Source organism: Gossypium raimondii, chromosome 3, assembly GCF_025698545.1.
Source record: "Gossypium raimondii isolate GPD5lz chromosome 3, ASM2569854v1, whole genome shotgun sequence".
Lineage (NCBI taxonomy): Eukaryota > Viridiplantae > Streptophyta > Magnoliopsida > Malvales > Malvaceae > Gossypium > Gossypium raimondii.
In genome coordinates, this window is record NC_068567.1 from 47,456,918 (window position 1) to 47,469,312 (window position 12,395).

General features: G+C 35.2%; 1 protein-coding gene and 1 non-coding gene across 2 annotated transcripts; one reads left to right on the forward strand and one right to left on the reverse strand.

Moving 5' to 3' along the window:
- Positions 1-312: 312 nt before the first annotated feature.
- LOC105795927 (uncharacterized) lies at positions 313-813 on the reverse strand. Its single transcript, XM_012625579.2, has one exon. The coding sequence runs from the start codon at positions 811-813 to the stop codon at positions 313-315; it is 501 nt and encodes a 166-aa protein (XP_012481033.1).
- Positions 814-4,958: 4,145 nt separating this feature from the next.
- Positions 4,959-5,065, forward strand: LOC128040159 (small nucleolar RNA R71). Its single transcript, XR_008194818.1, has one exon. It is a non-coding gene; the product is annotated as a small nucleolar RNA R71 (small nucleolar RNA).
- Positions 5,066-12,395: the final 7,330 nt, after the last annotated feature.

Below are 12,395 nucleotides of genomic sequence, written 5' to 3' on the forward strand. Positions count from 1 at the left end.
TGATGGGAGGGCAGTAATTATGGTCTGACTTTGGTGTAATGGAGTTTGGAGTGAAAGTGAAAAGTGGAAGGCCCAAATATTTGGAAAACAAATTCCAATGGGCCAACAGGTAACATATGGCCCAACCTCACTATTGCCATTATGAAAACAAAAATACCTATAATACAAGGAAATAATTTTTTTTAAAAAATAAATAACATAATTGAGAGAAATTTAAAATCAACAAAAATAAAACAAAAAGAAATTATCGAAATGTTGAAGTTAAACATCTCAAAGACTAATGGGCTGTTTATTTCGAGTTACATGAGCACCTTAGTAGTGCTTCAAGCATTGTCCATTAACTTTAAATATGACCCTCGTTTTCATATCTTTGACATCAATAGCTCCATGAGGGTATACTTGAGCTACTTCGAAGGGGCCTGCCCAACGAGATTTTAGTTTGCTAGGGAACAATTTGAGCTTAAAGTTGAACAACACCGATTGTCCCGGGTCAAATTGCCTTAGCATAATCCTTTTATCATGCCAACACTTGGTCTTCTCATTGTACAATTTAACATTCTCATATGCTTGTGCCTGAAATTCCTCCATTTCATTCAGTTGTAACAACCTTTTATGGCCAGTAACGATTAAATTCATATTTAGTTTTTTAATATCCCAAAATGTTTTATACTCTAGCTCAACAGGTAGGAGACATGGCTTTCCATAAACCAGCTTAAAAGGTGACATCCCCAATGGTGTTTTGAATGGCATATGATAAGCCAACAAGGCTTCATCTAGCCTAGAGGACCAATCCTTTCGAATTGGATTCACCATTTTTTCCAGAATCTATTTAATTTATTTGTTAGAGATCTCCGCTTGTCTATTTGTTTGGGGATGATATGTTGTGGCAATCTTATGCTTCACCCCATACCTTTGCAAAGCAATAGCAACTAATTTGCAATCAAAATGAGAACCTTCATCACTGATAATGGCTCGAGATGTACCAATTCTTGTGAAAATGTTCTTGTGCAAGAACTTCATCACTGACTTTGAATCATTAGAAGGGAGGGAAACAACTTTGTCCCACTTAGAGACGTAGTCTACTACCAAGAGTATGTAAAGATAGCCTAATGATGGTGGAAATGGACCCATAAAGTCTACTCCCAGATATCAAACAACTCAATCTCCAAAATGTTTTGTAGCGGCATTTCATGTCTCCTAGATAGATTTCCTTATCCTCTGAAAACAATCACATGACTTATAAAATTCATGGGCATCCTTGAACAAACTCGACCAATAAAAACTAGATTGGAGTACCTTAAAAGTAGTTCTCATTCCTCCAAAGTGTCCTCCGTAAAGTGCTAAATGAAAATGTTGTAGAATGTTATGTATTTCATCATCATGGACACACTTCCTAACTATCTGATCAGCATAATGCTTGAATAGGAAGGGTTCATCCCAATAATAATTCTTAGCATCAAACTAGTTACTAAGAAGTTCACTATATCGGCATACCAAGGTAATGCCATGGCAACCAACAAGTGTTCATCTAGAAAATCTTCTTTAATAAGTTAAATTTTGTCATCTTCATTTCCAGCTTCTAATCTTGACAGGTCAACCACTTGATTTTTAATCCCTTTTCTATCTCAAATTTATAAATCAACCTCCTACAGCAGAAGTATCCACTGAATTAATCTTGGCTTAACATCTGTCTTGATCACAAAATAATTAATAGCAGAGTGGTCTGTGTAGACTATGACTTTGGTGCCAACTAAATAAGATTGAAGTATCTGTGGTGATGTAGTTCAGTTGCGCATCTGTCAGGGTCCTGCTCGCATAATAGACTACATGAAATACCTTGTCTTTTTGCTGTCCCAATAATGCTCCCATGGCAAAATTGCTGGCGTCACACGTGAGTTCAAAGGGCAATGTCCATTCTGGCACTATTACAATCGGTGTCATTACCAATCTTTTCTTCAATTCCTCGAAAGTAATCAAACAAGGTTCATCAGAATTGAAAGGTCTATTTTTCTCCAGCAAGGTGCACAAAGGTTTAGGTAACTTCGAGAAATCCTTCATGAATCTTCTATAGAATCTCGCATCGCCTAGAAAACTTCTAATACCCTTGACATTGGTCGGAGGTGGAAATTTTTCTATTAACTCAATTTTTGCTTTGTCAACTTCAATCCCTTGTCGTGATATCTTATGCTCTAGCACAATACCTTCACGAACCATGAAGTGGCATTTTCAAATTCGAAACAAGATTTGTTTCTTCACAGTGGCGAAAAACCAATTCCATATTTTCCAAACAACCCTCAATATTATTCCCAAAGACAGAGAAATCATCCATGAAGACTTTAAGGAAATTTTCCACCATATTAGAGAATATTGCCATCATACAAAGCTGAAATGTTGTCGGGGCATTACATAACCCAAATGGCATTTGTTGAAATTCAAAATTACAATATGGACAAGTGAAAGTTGTCTTCTCTTGGTTGGTAGGATCTATAGCAATCTGATTATACCATGAATAACCATCCAAGAAATAGTAGAAGGCTTTCCTAGCTAATCTATCCAACATTTGGTCAATAAATGGTAAGGGGAAATGGTCTTTTCGACTTGCCTTATTGAGCTTACGATAATCCATGCATACTTTCCATCCCATGAAAGTACGAGTTGGAATAAGCTCATTATTATCATCGCTGATTACTGTGACACCTCCTTTCTTAGGCACACATTTTACAAGACTCACCCATGAGCTATCAAAGATCAGATAAGTAATACCAGCATCGAGCCACTTGATTATTTCTTTCTTAACAACTTCCATCATGATTGGATTCAACCTCCTTTGTTATTCAATAGAATTGTTATGGCAATCCTCCAAAAAAATTTTATGCATACAGATAGCAGGGCTAATTCCCTTGATGTCGACAATTGTCCATCTTAATGGCTTCTTAGGTCACTGGAGTACTTCCAACAACCTCACCTATTGATCAAGTGTCAACTCCACAAAAATAACTACTAGCAAAGTGTTATTCTCTCCCAAATAAGCATATTTTAAGTGCAGCAGCAAAGGCTTCAACTCCAGTGTGGAGGGTTCCTCTATAGATGGTTTAGGAGGAGTAAAAGTTCAAACTAATAAATCCAAAGATTCCAACTTCTCCTTTAATCTATCCATAAACTGCTTGGCTTCCTCAAGTTCACCAAGGTCCTAAAAAATTATTACGTCACTTTGCGCAAGTGATTCTTCATCGCTATCAAAATTGCTATGGCAAAATCTTGTGAACTCTTCATCCACTATTGTTTATATCAAATCAATGGTGTGGCATTCTTCATTCTCATCAGCACATTTCAAGGCATCGAATACATTGAATGTGATTTGTTATTCATTTACTCTCATGGTCAGTTGACCTTTCTATAGATCAATTAAAGTTCTATTTGTAGAAAGAAAAGGTCTTCCAAGAATAATTGGCACATCATGGTCAGCTTCACATTCTAAAATAAAAAAATCTACCTAAAAAACAAACCTTCCTAATCTTACCATCACGTCTTCAATTTTACCTTCTGGATGTAAGTAAGATCAATCAACCAGTTGCAACGTAACCGTAGTAGGTCTTGCTTTCCCAATTCCCAACTTCCTAAAAATAGACATAGGCATTAGATTTATACTCGCTCATAAATCACATAGTCTTTCCAACATAATGATTTCCAACTGAACAAAGGATAGTGAAACTCCCTAAGTCCTTCAACTTTGGAGGTAATTTATTAGTCAACATCGTTGTACTCCCTTCATGAGAGAAACAGTCTCAAATTCTCTCAATCTTCACTTCTTTGATAGTATATCTTTCATGAATTTCACATAATTAGGCATCTGCTCCAAAGCTTCCACTAGCGGTATGTTGATGTGGAGTTGTTTAAGGACATCTAGAAATATTTTGAACTGAGCCTCTTGTTTACATTTGTGGAATCATTGAAGAAATGGTGGAAGTGGCCGTCTTGAGGTTGTTGTTGCTATTTTGATGTAGCATTTCCATTAACAAAATCATCTAATTTTTCTGCAACAATCTTTTGTTTAGGCTTCTCAAGCGCAGTGTTCTTTTCAGATTTTTCTGAAATCTTTCCATGGTTGCACTCTGAAATGCCCTCTTCTACAATGGCATCTTTAACAATTTCATTCAGCTGATTCCCACTTTTGAAAGTGATTGCCTTACAATGTTTCTTCCCTTGTGATCTCAAATTCTCAGTTTCACTTGGCAGAGCTCCCTAAGGCCTCGAATTTAAAGAATTTGTTATCTGTCCTACTTGATTCTTAAGAGCTCAAAGGGATGCAGCTTGACTCTGGATCACAGCATCAGACTAGGTCATATACTCTTTCAGCAAAGCTTCAATAGGTGATACTGATGAAGAAACTGATGCTTGACCTTGCTAGGCATTCTGCCTCGGCATAGGTTGAGTATAACCAGGTGGTGCATGATGGCATTCTATCTTGTAGCATTGTTAAATTTCCTTGCACCTCAATTATTCCAACTAAAGTTTGGATGTTGCTTCCACCTTGGATTGTAAGTGTTGGAATAGGGGTTATTATTCCAATTGAAATTACCCATGTAACATATAGATGTTGGTTTCGATGGGCATTTGCTAAACATATGGTCTTCACCACAATAAACACACAATAGTTCGGCTAATTTTATCTCTTGAACTACAGTTGGCCTCTTCATTTTTTTGATCATATTAGTTAAAGATGATACCTTGGCAATCAATGAAGTGATTGCATCAAGTTCCACGATGCCAACAATTCTCCTGCCAGTCCCAACTCGTGTGGTAGGATATTGATAATCATTGTTGGCAATCTGTTCCAAAATCTCATAAGCTTCATCATAAGATTTATCCAACAAAGTACCATTGGCAAAAGCATCAACTACCATCCTTGTATTTGCATTCAACCCATTATAAAACATCTCCATCTAAGTCCAGTGCTGAAACCATACATCGAACATTTTCGCAATAATTCTTTAAATCTTTCCCAAGCTTCATATATTGTTTCATCATTTGGTTTTCGAAAAGACGTGATGTCATTTCTAAGCTTGACATTCATTTTTGGCAGATTATACCATAATAAAAACCTCTGAAAAAGGTCATTTCATGATGCCACTTTCCCCGATGGCAAAGCATTAAGCCACGCTCTTGCTTGATCTCTCAAGGAATATAGAAACAATTTAGGTCGCAAGGCGTCTTCAGGAACACCTTGTTGTCTAAATGAGTCATAGACTTCTAGAAAAATTCTTAAGAGCAATATTGGATCCTCATTTGGTGACCCACTGAACTTTACAATAGTTTGCAGCATCTGAAACATTACTGGTTTCAATTCAAATTGCTAAACTTGTATGTAAGGTCTAACTATCCCTGAATTCTAATTATCCAAAATTGGAACAACATGCTATTGAATTGGCCTGTCCTGGTCATCTATCACATGATGAATAGGAAGATCAACATTCTGATCATTTGGATTTAACGGATAATTCAAACCAGGATCATTCGTGTCCCTAGCCATGTTACGCACTTCTCTTCTCCTTCTTCACAAAGTTCTCTCGATCTCTAAGTCAAAAGGATACTCTTCGTTAGCAAGAATGGATCTATTCATGCACTATCTATTCATGCACTAACAGTAAACCTGTAGAAATTAAAAATAAATAAGTTAAATAAAATGGAATTAGTAAAATAACAAAACAAAATTTCACCTAACTGCTAATTCCCAACAACAACGCCAAAAAATTGTCGGGTGTAAATATGATACGCAAATTGTTCAAGTATACACCTCGGATCAAGTAATAAAGCGATAAGTGAGATCATCTCCGCAGGGATCAAATAGTATAAAATGGTTAGGTTATTATAGTAAAGTGAGATTAATGCTAAGGCAAAAACAGTAATAATAATGCAATGGCAATTAAGGGAATAATATTGTATAAAATATGCAAAACAAACAAGTAAACAATTAGGGATGCAAAAATAGAGATGCTACAGCAAAGGTTAAAGAATCTACAATGTTGACTTGAAAGGTTGGGATTGCTAAGAATCTACCCTTGTTAACCAAATATGCCTCGACAAAATCAATCTTATTCTACTACTCGGAAGAGATCTAAAATGGTTTGTTTCTTTCAAGAGCAAGACCTCAAGTTACCTTGCCTAAAGAAATATATATCTATAGGCCTTTAGCACGGTATCTGGCACTGTTTTGTTTTCTTTCCGTATGGAACGCTGCTCTTTGTCTAGAGACTGCTACAAGTGTTCGATCGAATACTTGCTCATACCATTCAATTTTGATCTAACTAACCTAACCTTGTCAGTATTAGATTAATTTCATAAACACGCATGCAATTCATAAATACCATCGAATGAAACAATAGATTAAAACTAATCTAGGCTTTATTCATTAAATGAAATAAAGGTTTCATCAAACAATCCTAACCCTGTGAGATTAACTAATAGGATGGCAAATAACATTCAAATTCAAAATAGCATTCAATGACATTCTTCTAAATTCAATTCACAAAATAGTAAATAAAAAATTAAAACAATAACTTCAAGAAGATGGCTTTTGTGACACCCCAAACCCGACCGGGATGGACCGGCCCTAATTCAAAGCATTACATTAGCGACCTAAGTGACTCTCTAGCTAACGACCACCTAATATACACCCCAACCTTATAACACCTCAGTCTTACCTGGATATTAATTATTTATTAACACGGAAGCAAATTATGAGCCAATTTTAAACTTTTTCTGTGTAATTTAACCTAAGAGCATTTTTGTCATTTTACCACCTATGGTAAAACTAACTCGATTTTAGATCTAAATGTTTATGAACCTTTTTTTATCAAAATTATGCAACCCTAATAATTTCAGCTTAAATTGAGTTCGTTTGCTATGTCTAATTCAAGTTTTACTATTAGGGACTACATTGTAACAAATACAAACTAGCAGGATCTACTCCGAGTTACAAATTAAGTGTGTTTCTATCAAATTTTACCCATTACAATACTAATCCTAAAATTTTACCAAGTTTTCATATCATCTAGGGCTCTAATTAGACTAATCAATTTTCAGGACTAAATTCTAACATAACCAAATTAGAATACCAATTTAAAAAGATAAAAATTTAAACCCAAAAAACCCACACGGCCGTGTCCCCCAGACTGTGTGTCATCAAATGCCCATGTTCATGTCGCGAAAAACTTTCAGGCAGATCACAAACGCCCGTGTGTGATAGCTCCAATTTCCACACGCTTGTGTGCAACCCCTCACACGCCCATGTGGACAGGTACACGCCCATGTGAAAACCACTACACCTATTTTTGCGAAAAACTCATTTTAAAACCCGATTTTACACATTTAAATGAACAATTTAACCTGATTAACTACGATTAACTAATATATATATATATACATACAACTTCAATTGAATTTATTGGCATCAATTAAGCCTCAATTAAATAGAATTAGGCAATTAATTTCATGCGCATCAAACACCAAATAACTCAAACAAGTAGCGTACCTTAGTCACTAGTAAACCACTCCATGAAAACTTTATTTAAACAATCGTTAGTATAAATTTAATGCTTCAAACATCGTGTTATCAATCACCATGTTATCAAGCAACAATACACAGCAAATCATTCAATAATTAAACCCAAACATGGCTCAAAATTATTATAAAACAATCCAAAATAAATGTCCAAAGTCCATTTACAACCAAAACCAACTACTTCCTGGGAGTTCCACAATGCCTAACCACAGTCTCTAAAACATATAATAAAGTCTCTACCAAGCCTAAATTTCTTGCAACTCTCTTGCTCGGCTCATCTGCTCCTCAATCCCGGCGATTATCTGCATGAATGTGAGGGTGTGAAAAGCTTAGTGAATGTTAATAAAAACAACAAGTAAATTAACATCCAATTCATGCTTAATTCACAGCCAATAATTCACCAATTGTCAGAAAAAATAATTAAACATGTTAATTTAATTTTCATAAGCATTTTCAACACCAAATATCAATAATTCATTGCTTTCAATTATCAATTGATATAACAACAATCACATATAAATATATTGGCATTCATTTCTCATGGCTTAATCGGGTGATCATACATCGGATAAACGGATCTTTGAACTTCCACAAATATCAAATACAGTCCACCAAGTTGAGTGGGCTGAAGCACGCACTCCCTTATAACGCCTCAAATAACCCATTGAGTGGAGAATCATGCTCAACACTCCCTTATCTACTCCAAACAAACCAATTCACCTAGAGCCATAAGCTCACAATGTCACAAATAAAGGTAAGTACCCACAAATCCTATAGCATGCCAACTATATCCAATGGATCCACCATGCATGTTGCCAATATATTCATTCAAACATAGCATATAAACCAGTCATTATTGTGCTCAATTTAATGTGACAATATGTTTATGTGTAACATGTAGCATAGCCATTAACACCCAATTACTTCAAGCAATTACTTCAAGCAATTCATCCTTCAATTTCCCTTATTCAATTACCAATTGTAACACCAACATAACATGATCAAAAATTTCAGTACACATGCTTAAAATCATCCTTCAAATTCATTTAATTAAACAGCACAACACAACCCAAAAACTCACTTACCTTTTTTTAATACAAATTCAATTTTTGTACATTTAATACCAATCTTGCAAAATCAATCATTTATCCATAATTAATTAATTTTAATCATTAATTAAGGTACTAATTAAATATAATTGAGGGTCAATTTACCAAATCACCCTTAGAAACACTCACCACACAATTTTATTCTATCACAACAAGTGATCAACTAGGCAATTTCGAGCTTCAATTTTAGTTATCTCGGTCCTCTTCAAGATTCGGAGCTTTAACAGAGGTAAAGTAGACATTTCCACCTTCCTAAAGCTATATTAAACACAATTTTTAATTAACTAAGCTAATCAAAATTCACTCAAAAAGATACCTTACTGATTTTGTAACATCAAGTCGAAAACTCAATTTCTCACAAAATCGATCTCGCCAACCCTCCTAATCACTTCCAAACATCAATACTAAACCATATACACATAAACTAAGCATTAATTTCACATTTAAATCAATTTCAAAAAAATCCAAAAAATTAATTCAAGAAGAAGATGAAATTCGGATTTATTCAAATTACCTCATAAGTCATGTTTAATCTTGACAAATAAAACCAAAAACCTTTTAATAGATCCATTTTAAGTTGGAACATCCATTGATTTGTGGATTTCCTCTCAAAATTCAAGACCCACCATTAAAACACCTTAAGCTTTTGAAGAAGATGACATTGATAAAAAATCATTTAATTAACTCTCAAATCATGTAAAAATGTTTCTAACCTTCATAAAAACAAGTTTAGGATTGAACATTACATTTGATTCGCTCTAAATTTGTTAATTGAAAATCTTGATTTAAAAAGCTTGAGAAATTTTAGAATATTTTTGGCTACTTTTGAGAATAAGTTCAAGTGAACTGAGAGAATATTTTGAGAAGGAAAATGGTTGGATATATTCTATGATGATAGATCTTTCAAACCATACAAAGAAAACAAAATTTATAGCTCTCTAATCTGATGTAAATGGTTTGAAAAGTAGGCTAGATGCATTGTTTTAAAATTTCCCTAATTTTACAATTAAACCTAATTTAATTAATACTTAAATTTAACTCAAATTAACCCCAATAAAATTACTTTAAAATTTCTTTTCAATTCCAAATTAATTATTTTCACTAAAATTTATTTAATTACTTTAAAATTAATTTTCCAAAAATATTTTTATTTTTCCGAATTATTGTTTCATTAATTTTAGATGAAATTAATCTCTTAAATTATATTAAAAATTACTAGAAACCCCATAAATTTCTAGTTTCACACTCGGAACCCGATTTAGAGACATTACAGCTTTCGCCTATCCAGCCCCATAGCTTCGACGTTGCAGTCTAATAATGGCCAAGAGGAATTGTCTCCTTCTTCTCCCCTATGATTCTGCCTTGTTATTAACCGTTATCCTCTACTCCCGTCCAAGGATCTTTTTTTAATTGTCTCCTCAACTATCCCCCCTTTTTTCTTTTTCATATTGGGTTTTATACCTCTTCCTTTAAAGTAGGCTGTAACACCCCAAACCCGGCCTAGACGTTATGGCCGTATCTGGTGTGTCACATTAAAGTGTCTCTCAAAACTTAAACTTTTTGATAAAACTCGTTTCTTAAGTTTGGAAACCTCTTTAGTAATGCTTAACGGAACACTTAACCAAATGTTTGCCTTATTAATAGCTATTATTATATTAAGTTGATTTAAAACTCGGAAGCATTTGAAAACTCTAACATTTTAAGTCCGTGCCTTTGAAAACCGTAATTATTTTGAAAATTCATTTTCACCTAACTAGCAGTATAAAATATGTAAGAAAAGCCCAGTTAAAGTTAAAAACCAAATTAAAGACCTTATTACAAAAACAAAACCCAACAAAGTAATAAAAAAATGTAAACATCAGCAGTAGTTGTGTGGCCACCTCCGAGTCCCTCGCAGCTTCGAATCGTCTATGGCTGAGGATTACCTGCACAGTTAAAAAGAGAGAGCGAGTTTTCGAAACTCAATGTGTAATCCCTTACCAAATAGTCCACATACAAAATGCAGTGATAGTTTGGGCCTGAGCCCTTTTCAATAACAGTACCGTGTGGGCCTAAGCCCAGTACAGTAACAGTGAGTGGGCCCTAGCCCAATACAGTAATCAGTACAATGTAGTTATGCAACCCATCCCAATCCAGCCAACACACCACTCCATACCACCAACACACCATGTGGGGATAAAATCGACCCACCCAGCCAACACACCAACATCGCAGCAGAGCTGGCAGTAATAATGGCGCAGCAAAGCTGCCAGTAACAGTAACGCATCAAGGCTTCCAGTAATAGTATATGTGGCAAAGCCACTAGTATAGTATACTTCCCCTATATCAGAATCCCAAACCGATGCAGTATGTCATGTCATAAATCATACGTGTATGCAGTATGTCATACTCAGTAACAGTCATATATATAACATAGAGTAAATCGGCCATGTACTTATTTCATCTCCTAGGGGTATAACAGTTATTTCACCATTCAGGGGTATTTCGATAATTTTAGATATTTCAATAATTTTACCTTTCGAGGGTATTTCGATAATTTTACCCTTTGAGGGTATTTCAGTAAATTTATCCATCGAGGGTATTTTGGTAATTTTACTCTTTGAGAGTATTTCAATAATTTTACCCTCCAAGGGTATTTCATTAATTTTACCCATCGAGGGTATTTCGATAATTTTACCCATCGAGTCGCAAGTTGGGCTTACCACTCGAGCGATTGCACGCTCGTGCGGTCTCAAAAGCTATGTTTACAGCTTTTTGGCTTTTCGTCGATCTACGGTGGCAGTGGGTGATTACACACCTGACTGCGAAGGCGCACCTAGACCCACGAACACCCAAAATCTCGACTAACAAAAATGGCTTAGCCCACTTTTACAATCGATGAAGATTGACTTCCAACTTGTTGACAGATATCTGCAATACAACAATCTCATTTAACAATATTGTTTAATCATATGGTTGAAATCCACACATGATCATATGCAGAACCATAGCATATTCGGCCTTCTCATAAAAGAAGACTAGCCTACCTACCTTGATCGAGGAACGAGAGAGTGATTTCGACGACTTACAACGCTTACACTGCACCACTCCTCAAGGAAAACCTTAATACTGCAACAAGCAGCACATCGAGAGAAAGCATCAGTAGTTGGTAATCAAATATTACAAAGGAGGGTATTTGGTTTTAACATAAGGAAAAGAAGAGAACAAACTTACACAAGAGAGAAGTGTAACCACTTACCGATAATCAAAACCTTGCAACATAAGAACCGCAAGAAGCATCAGAGAAAGATCAATGTAGAGAACGATACTACAAATGATAATGTTCGGCTACACCATACTCAAACAAAAAGAAGATATCTCTCGGTCAAAAAGAATAAAAGAAGGTTGAAATCACAAATAGTAAAAAAAGGTTATTCGGTCAATAGAGAAAAAGGAGAAGAGGAAAAAGATTCAGCGCACAAAGTAAAGAAGAGGGAAAATAGAAGGGGAAAAATCAGCAACAAGAGAAGAAGTAACCGAAAAGAAAGAAGAAAAGAAAAGATGAGGGAGGAGAGTGTGCTCGGCCAAAAAGAAATTAGGTAAAAACAGACCGAGAGGTACCCCAAAATTAACAAAAACGGCACCTAGAAGTAGAGAAACAAAGATGTGACACAGACCAAAAACACAGTAGCAGAGGAAAAAACAACTTCAACAAAGCCGATTACCTCAGTGCCACAGACCAAATT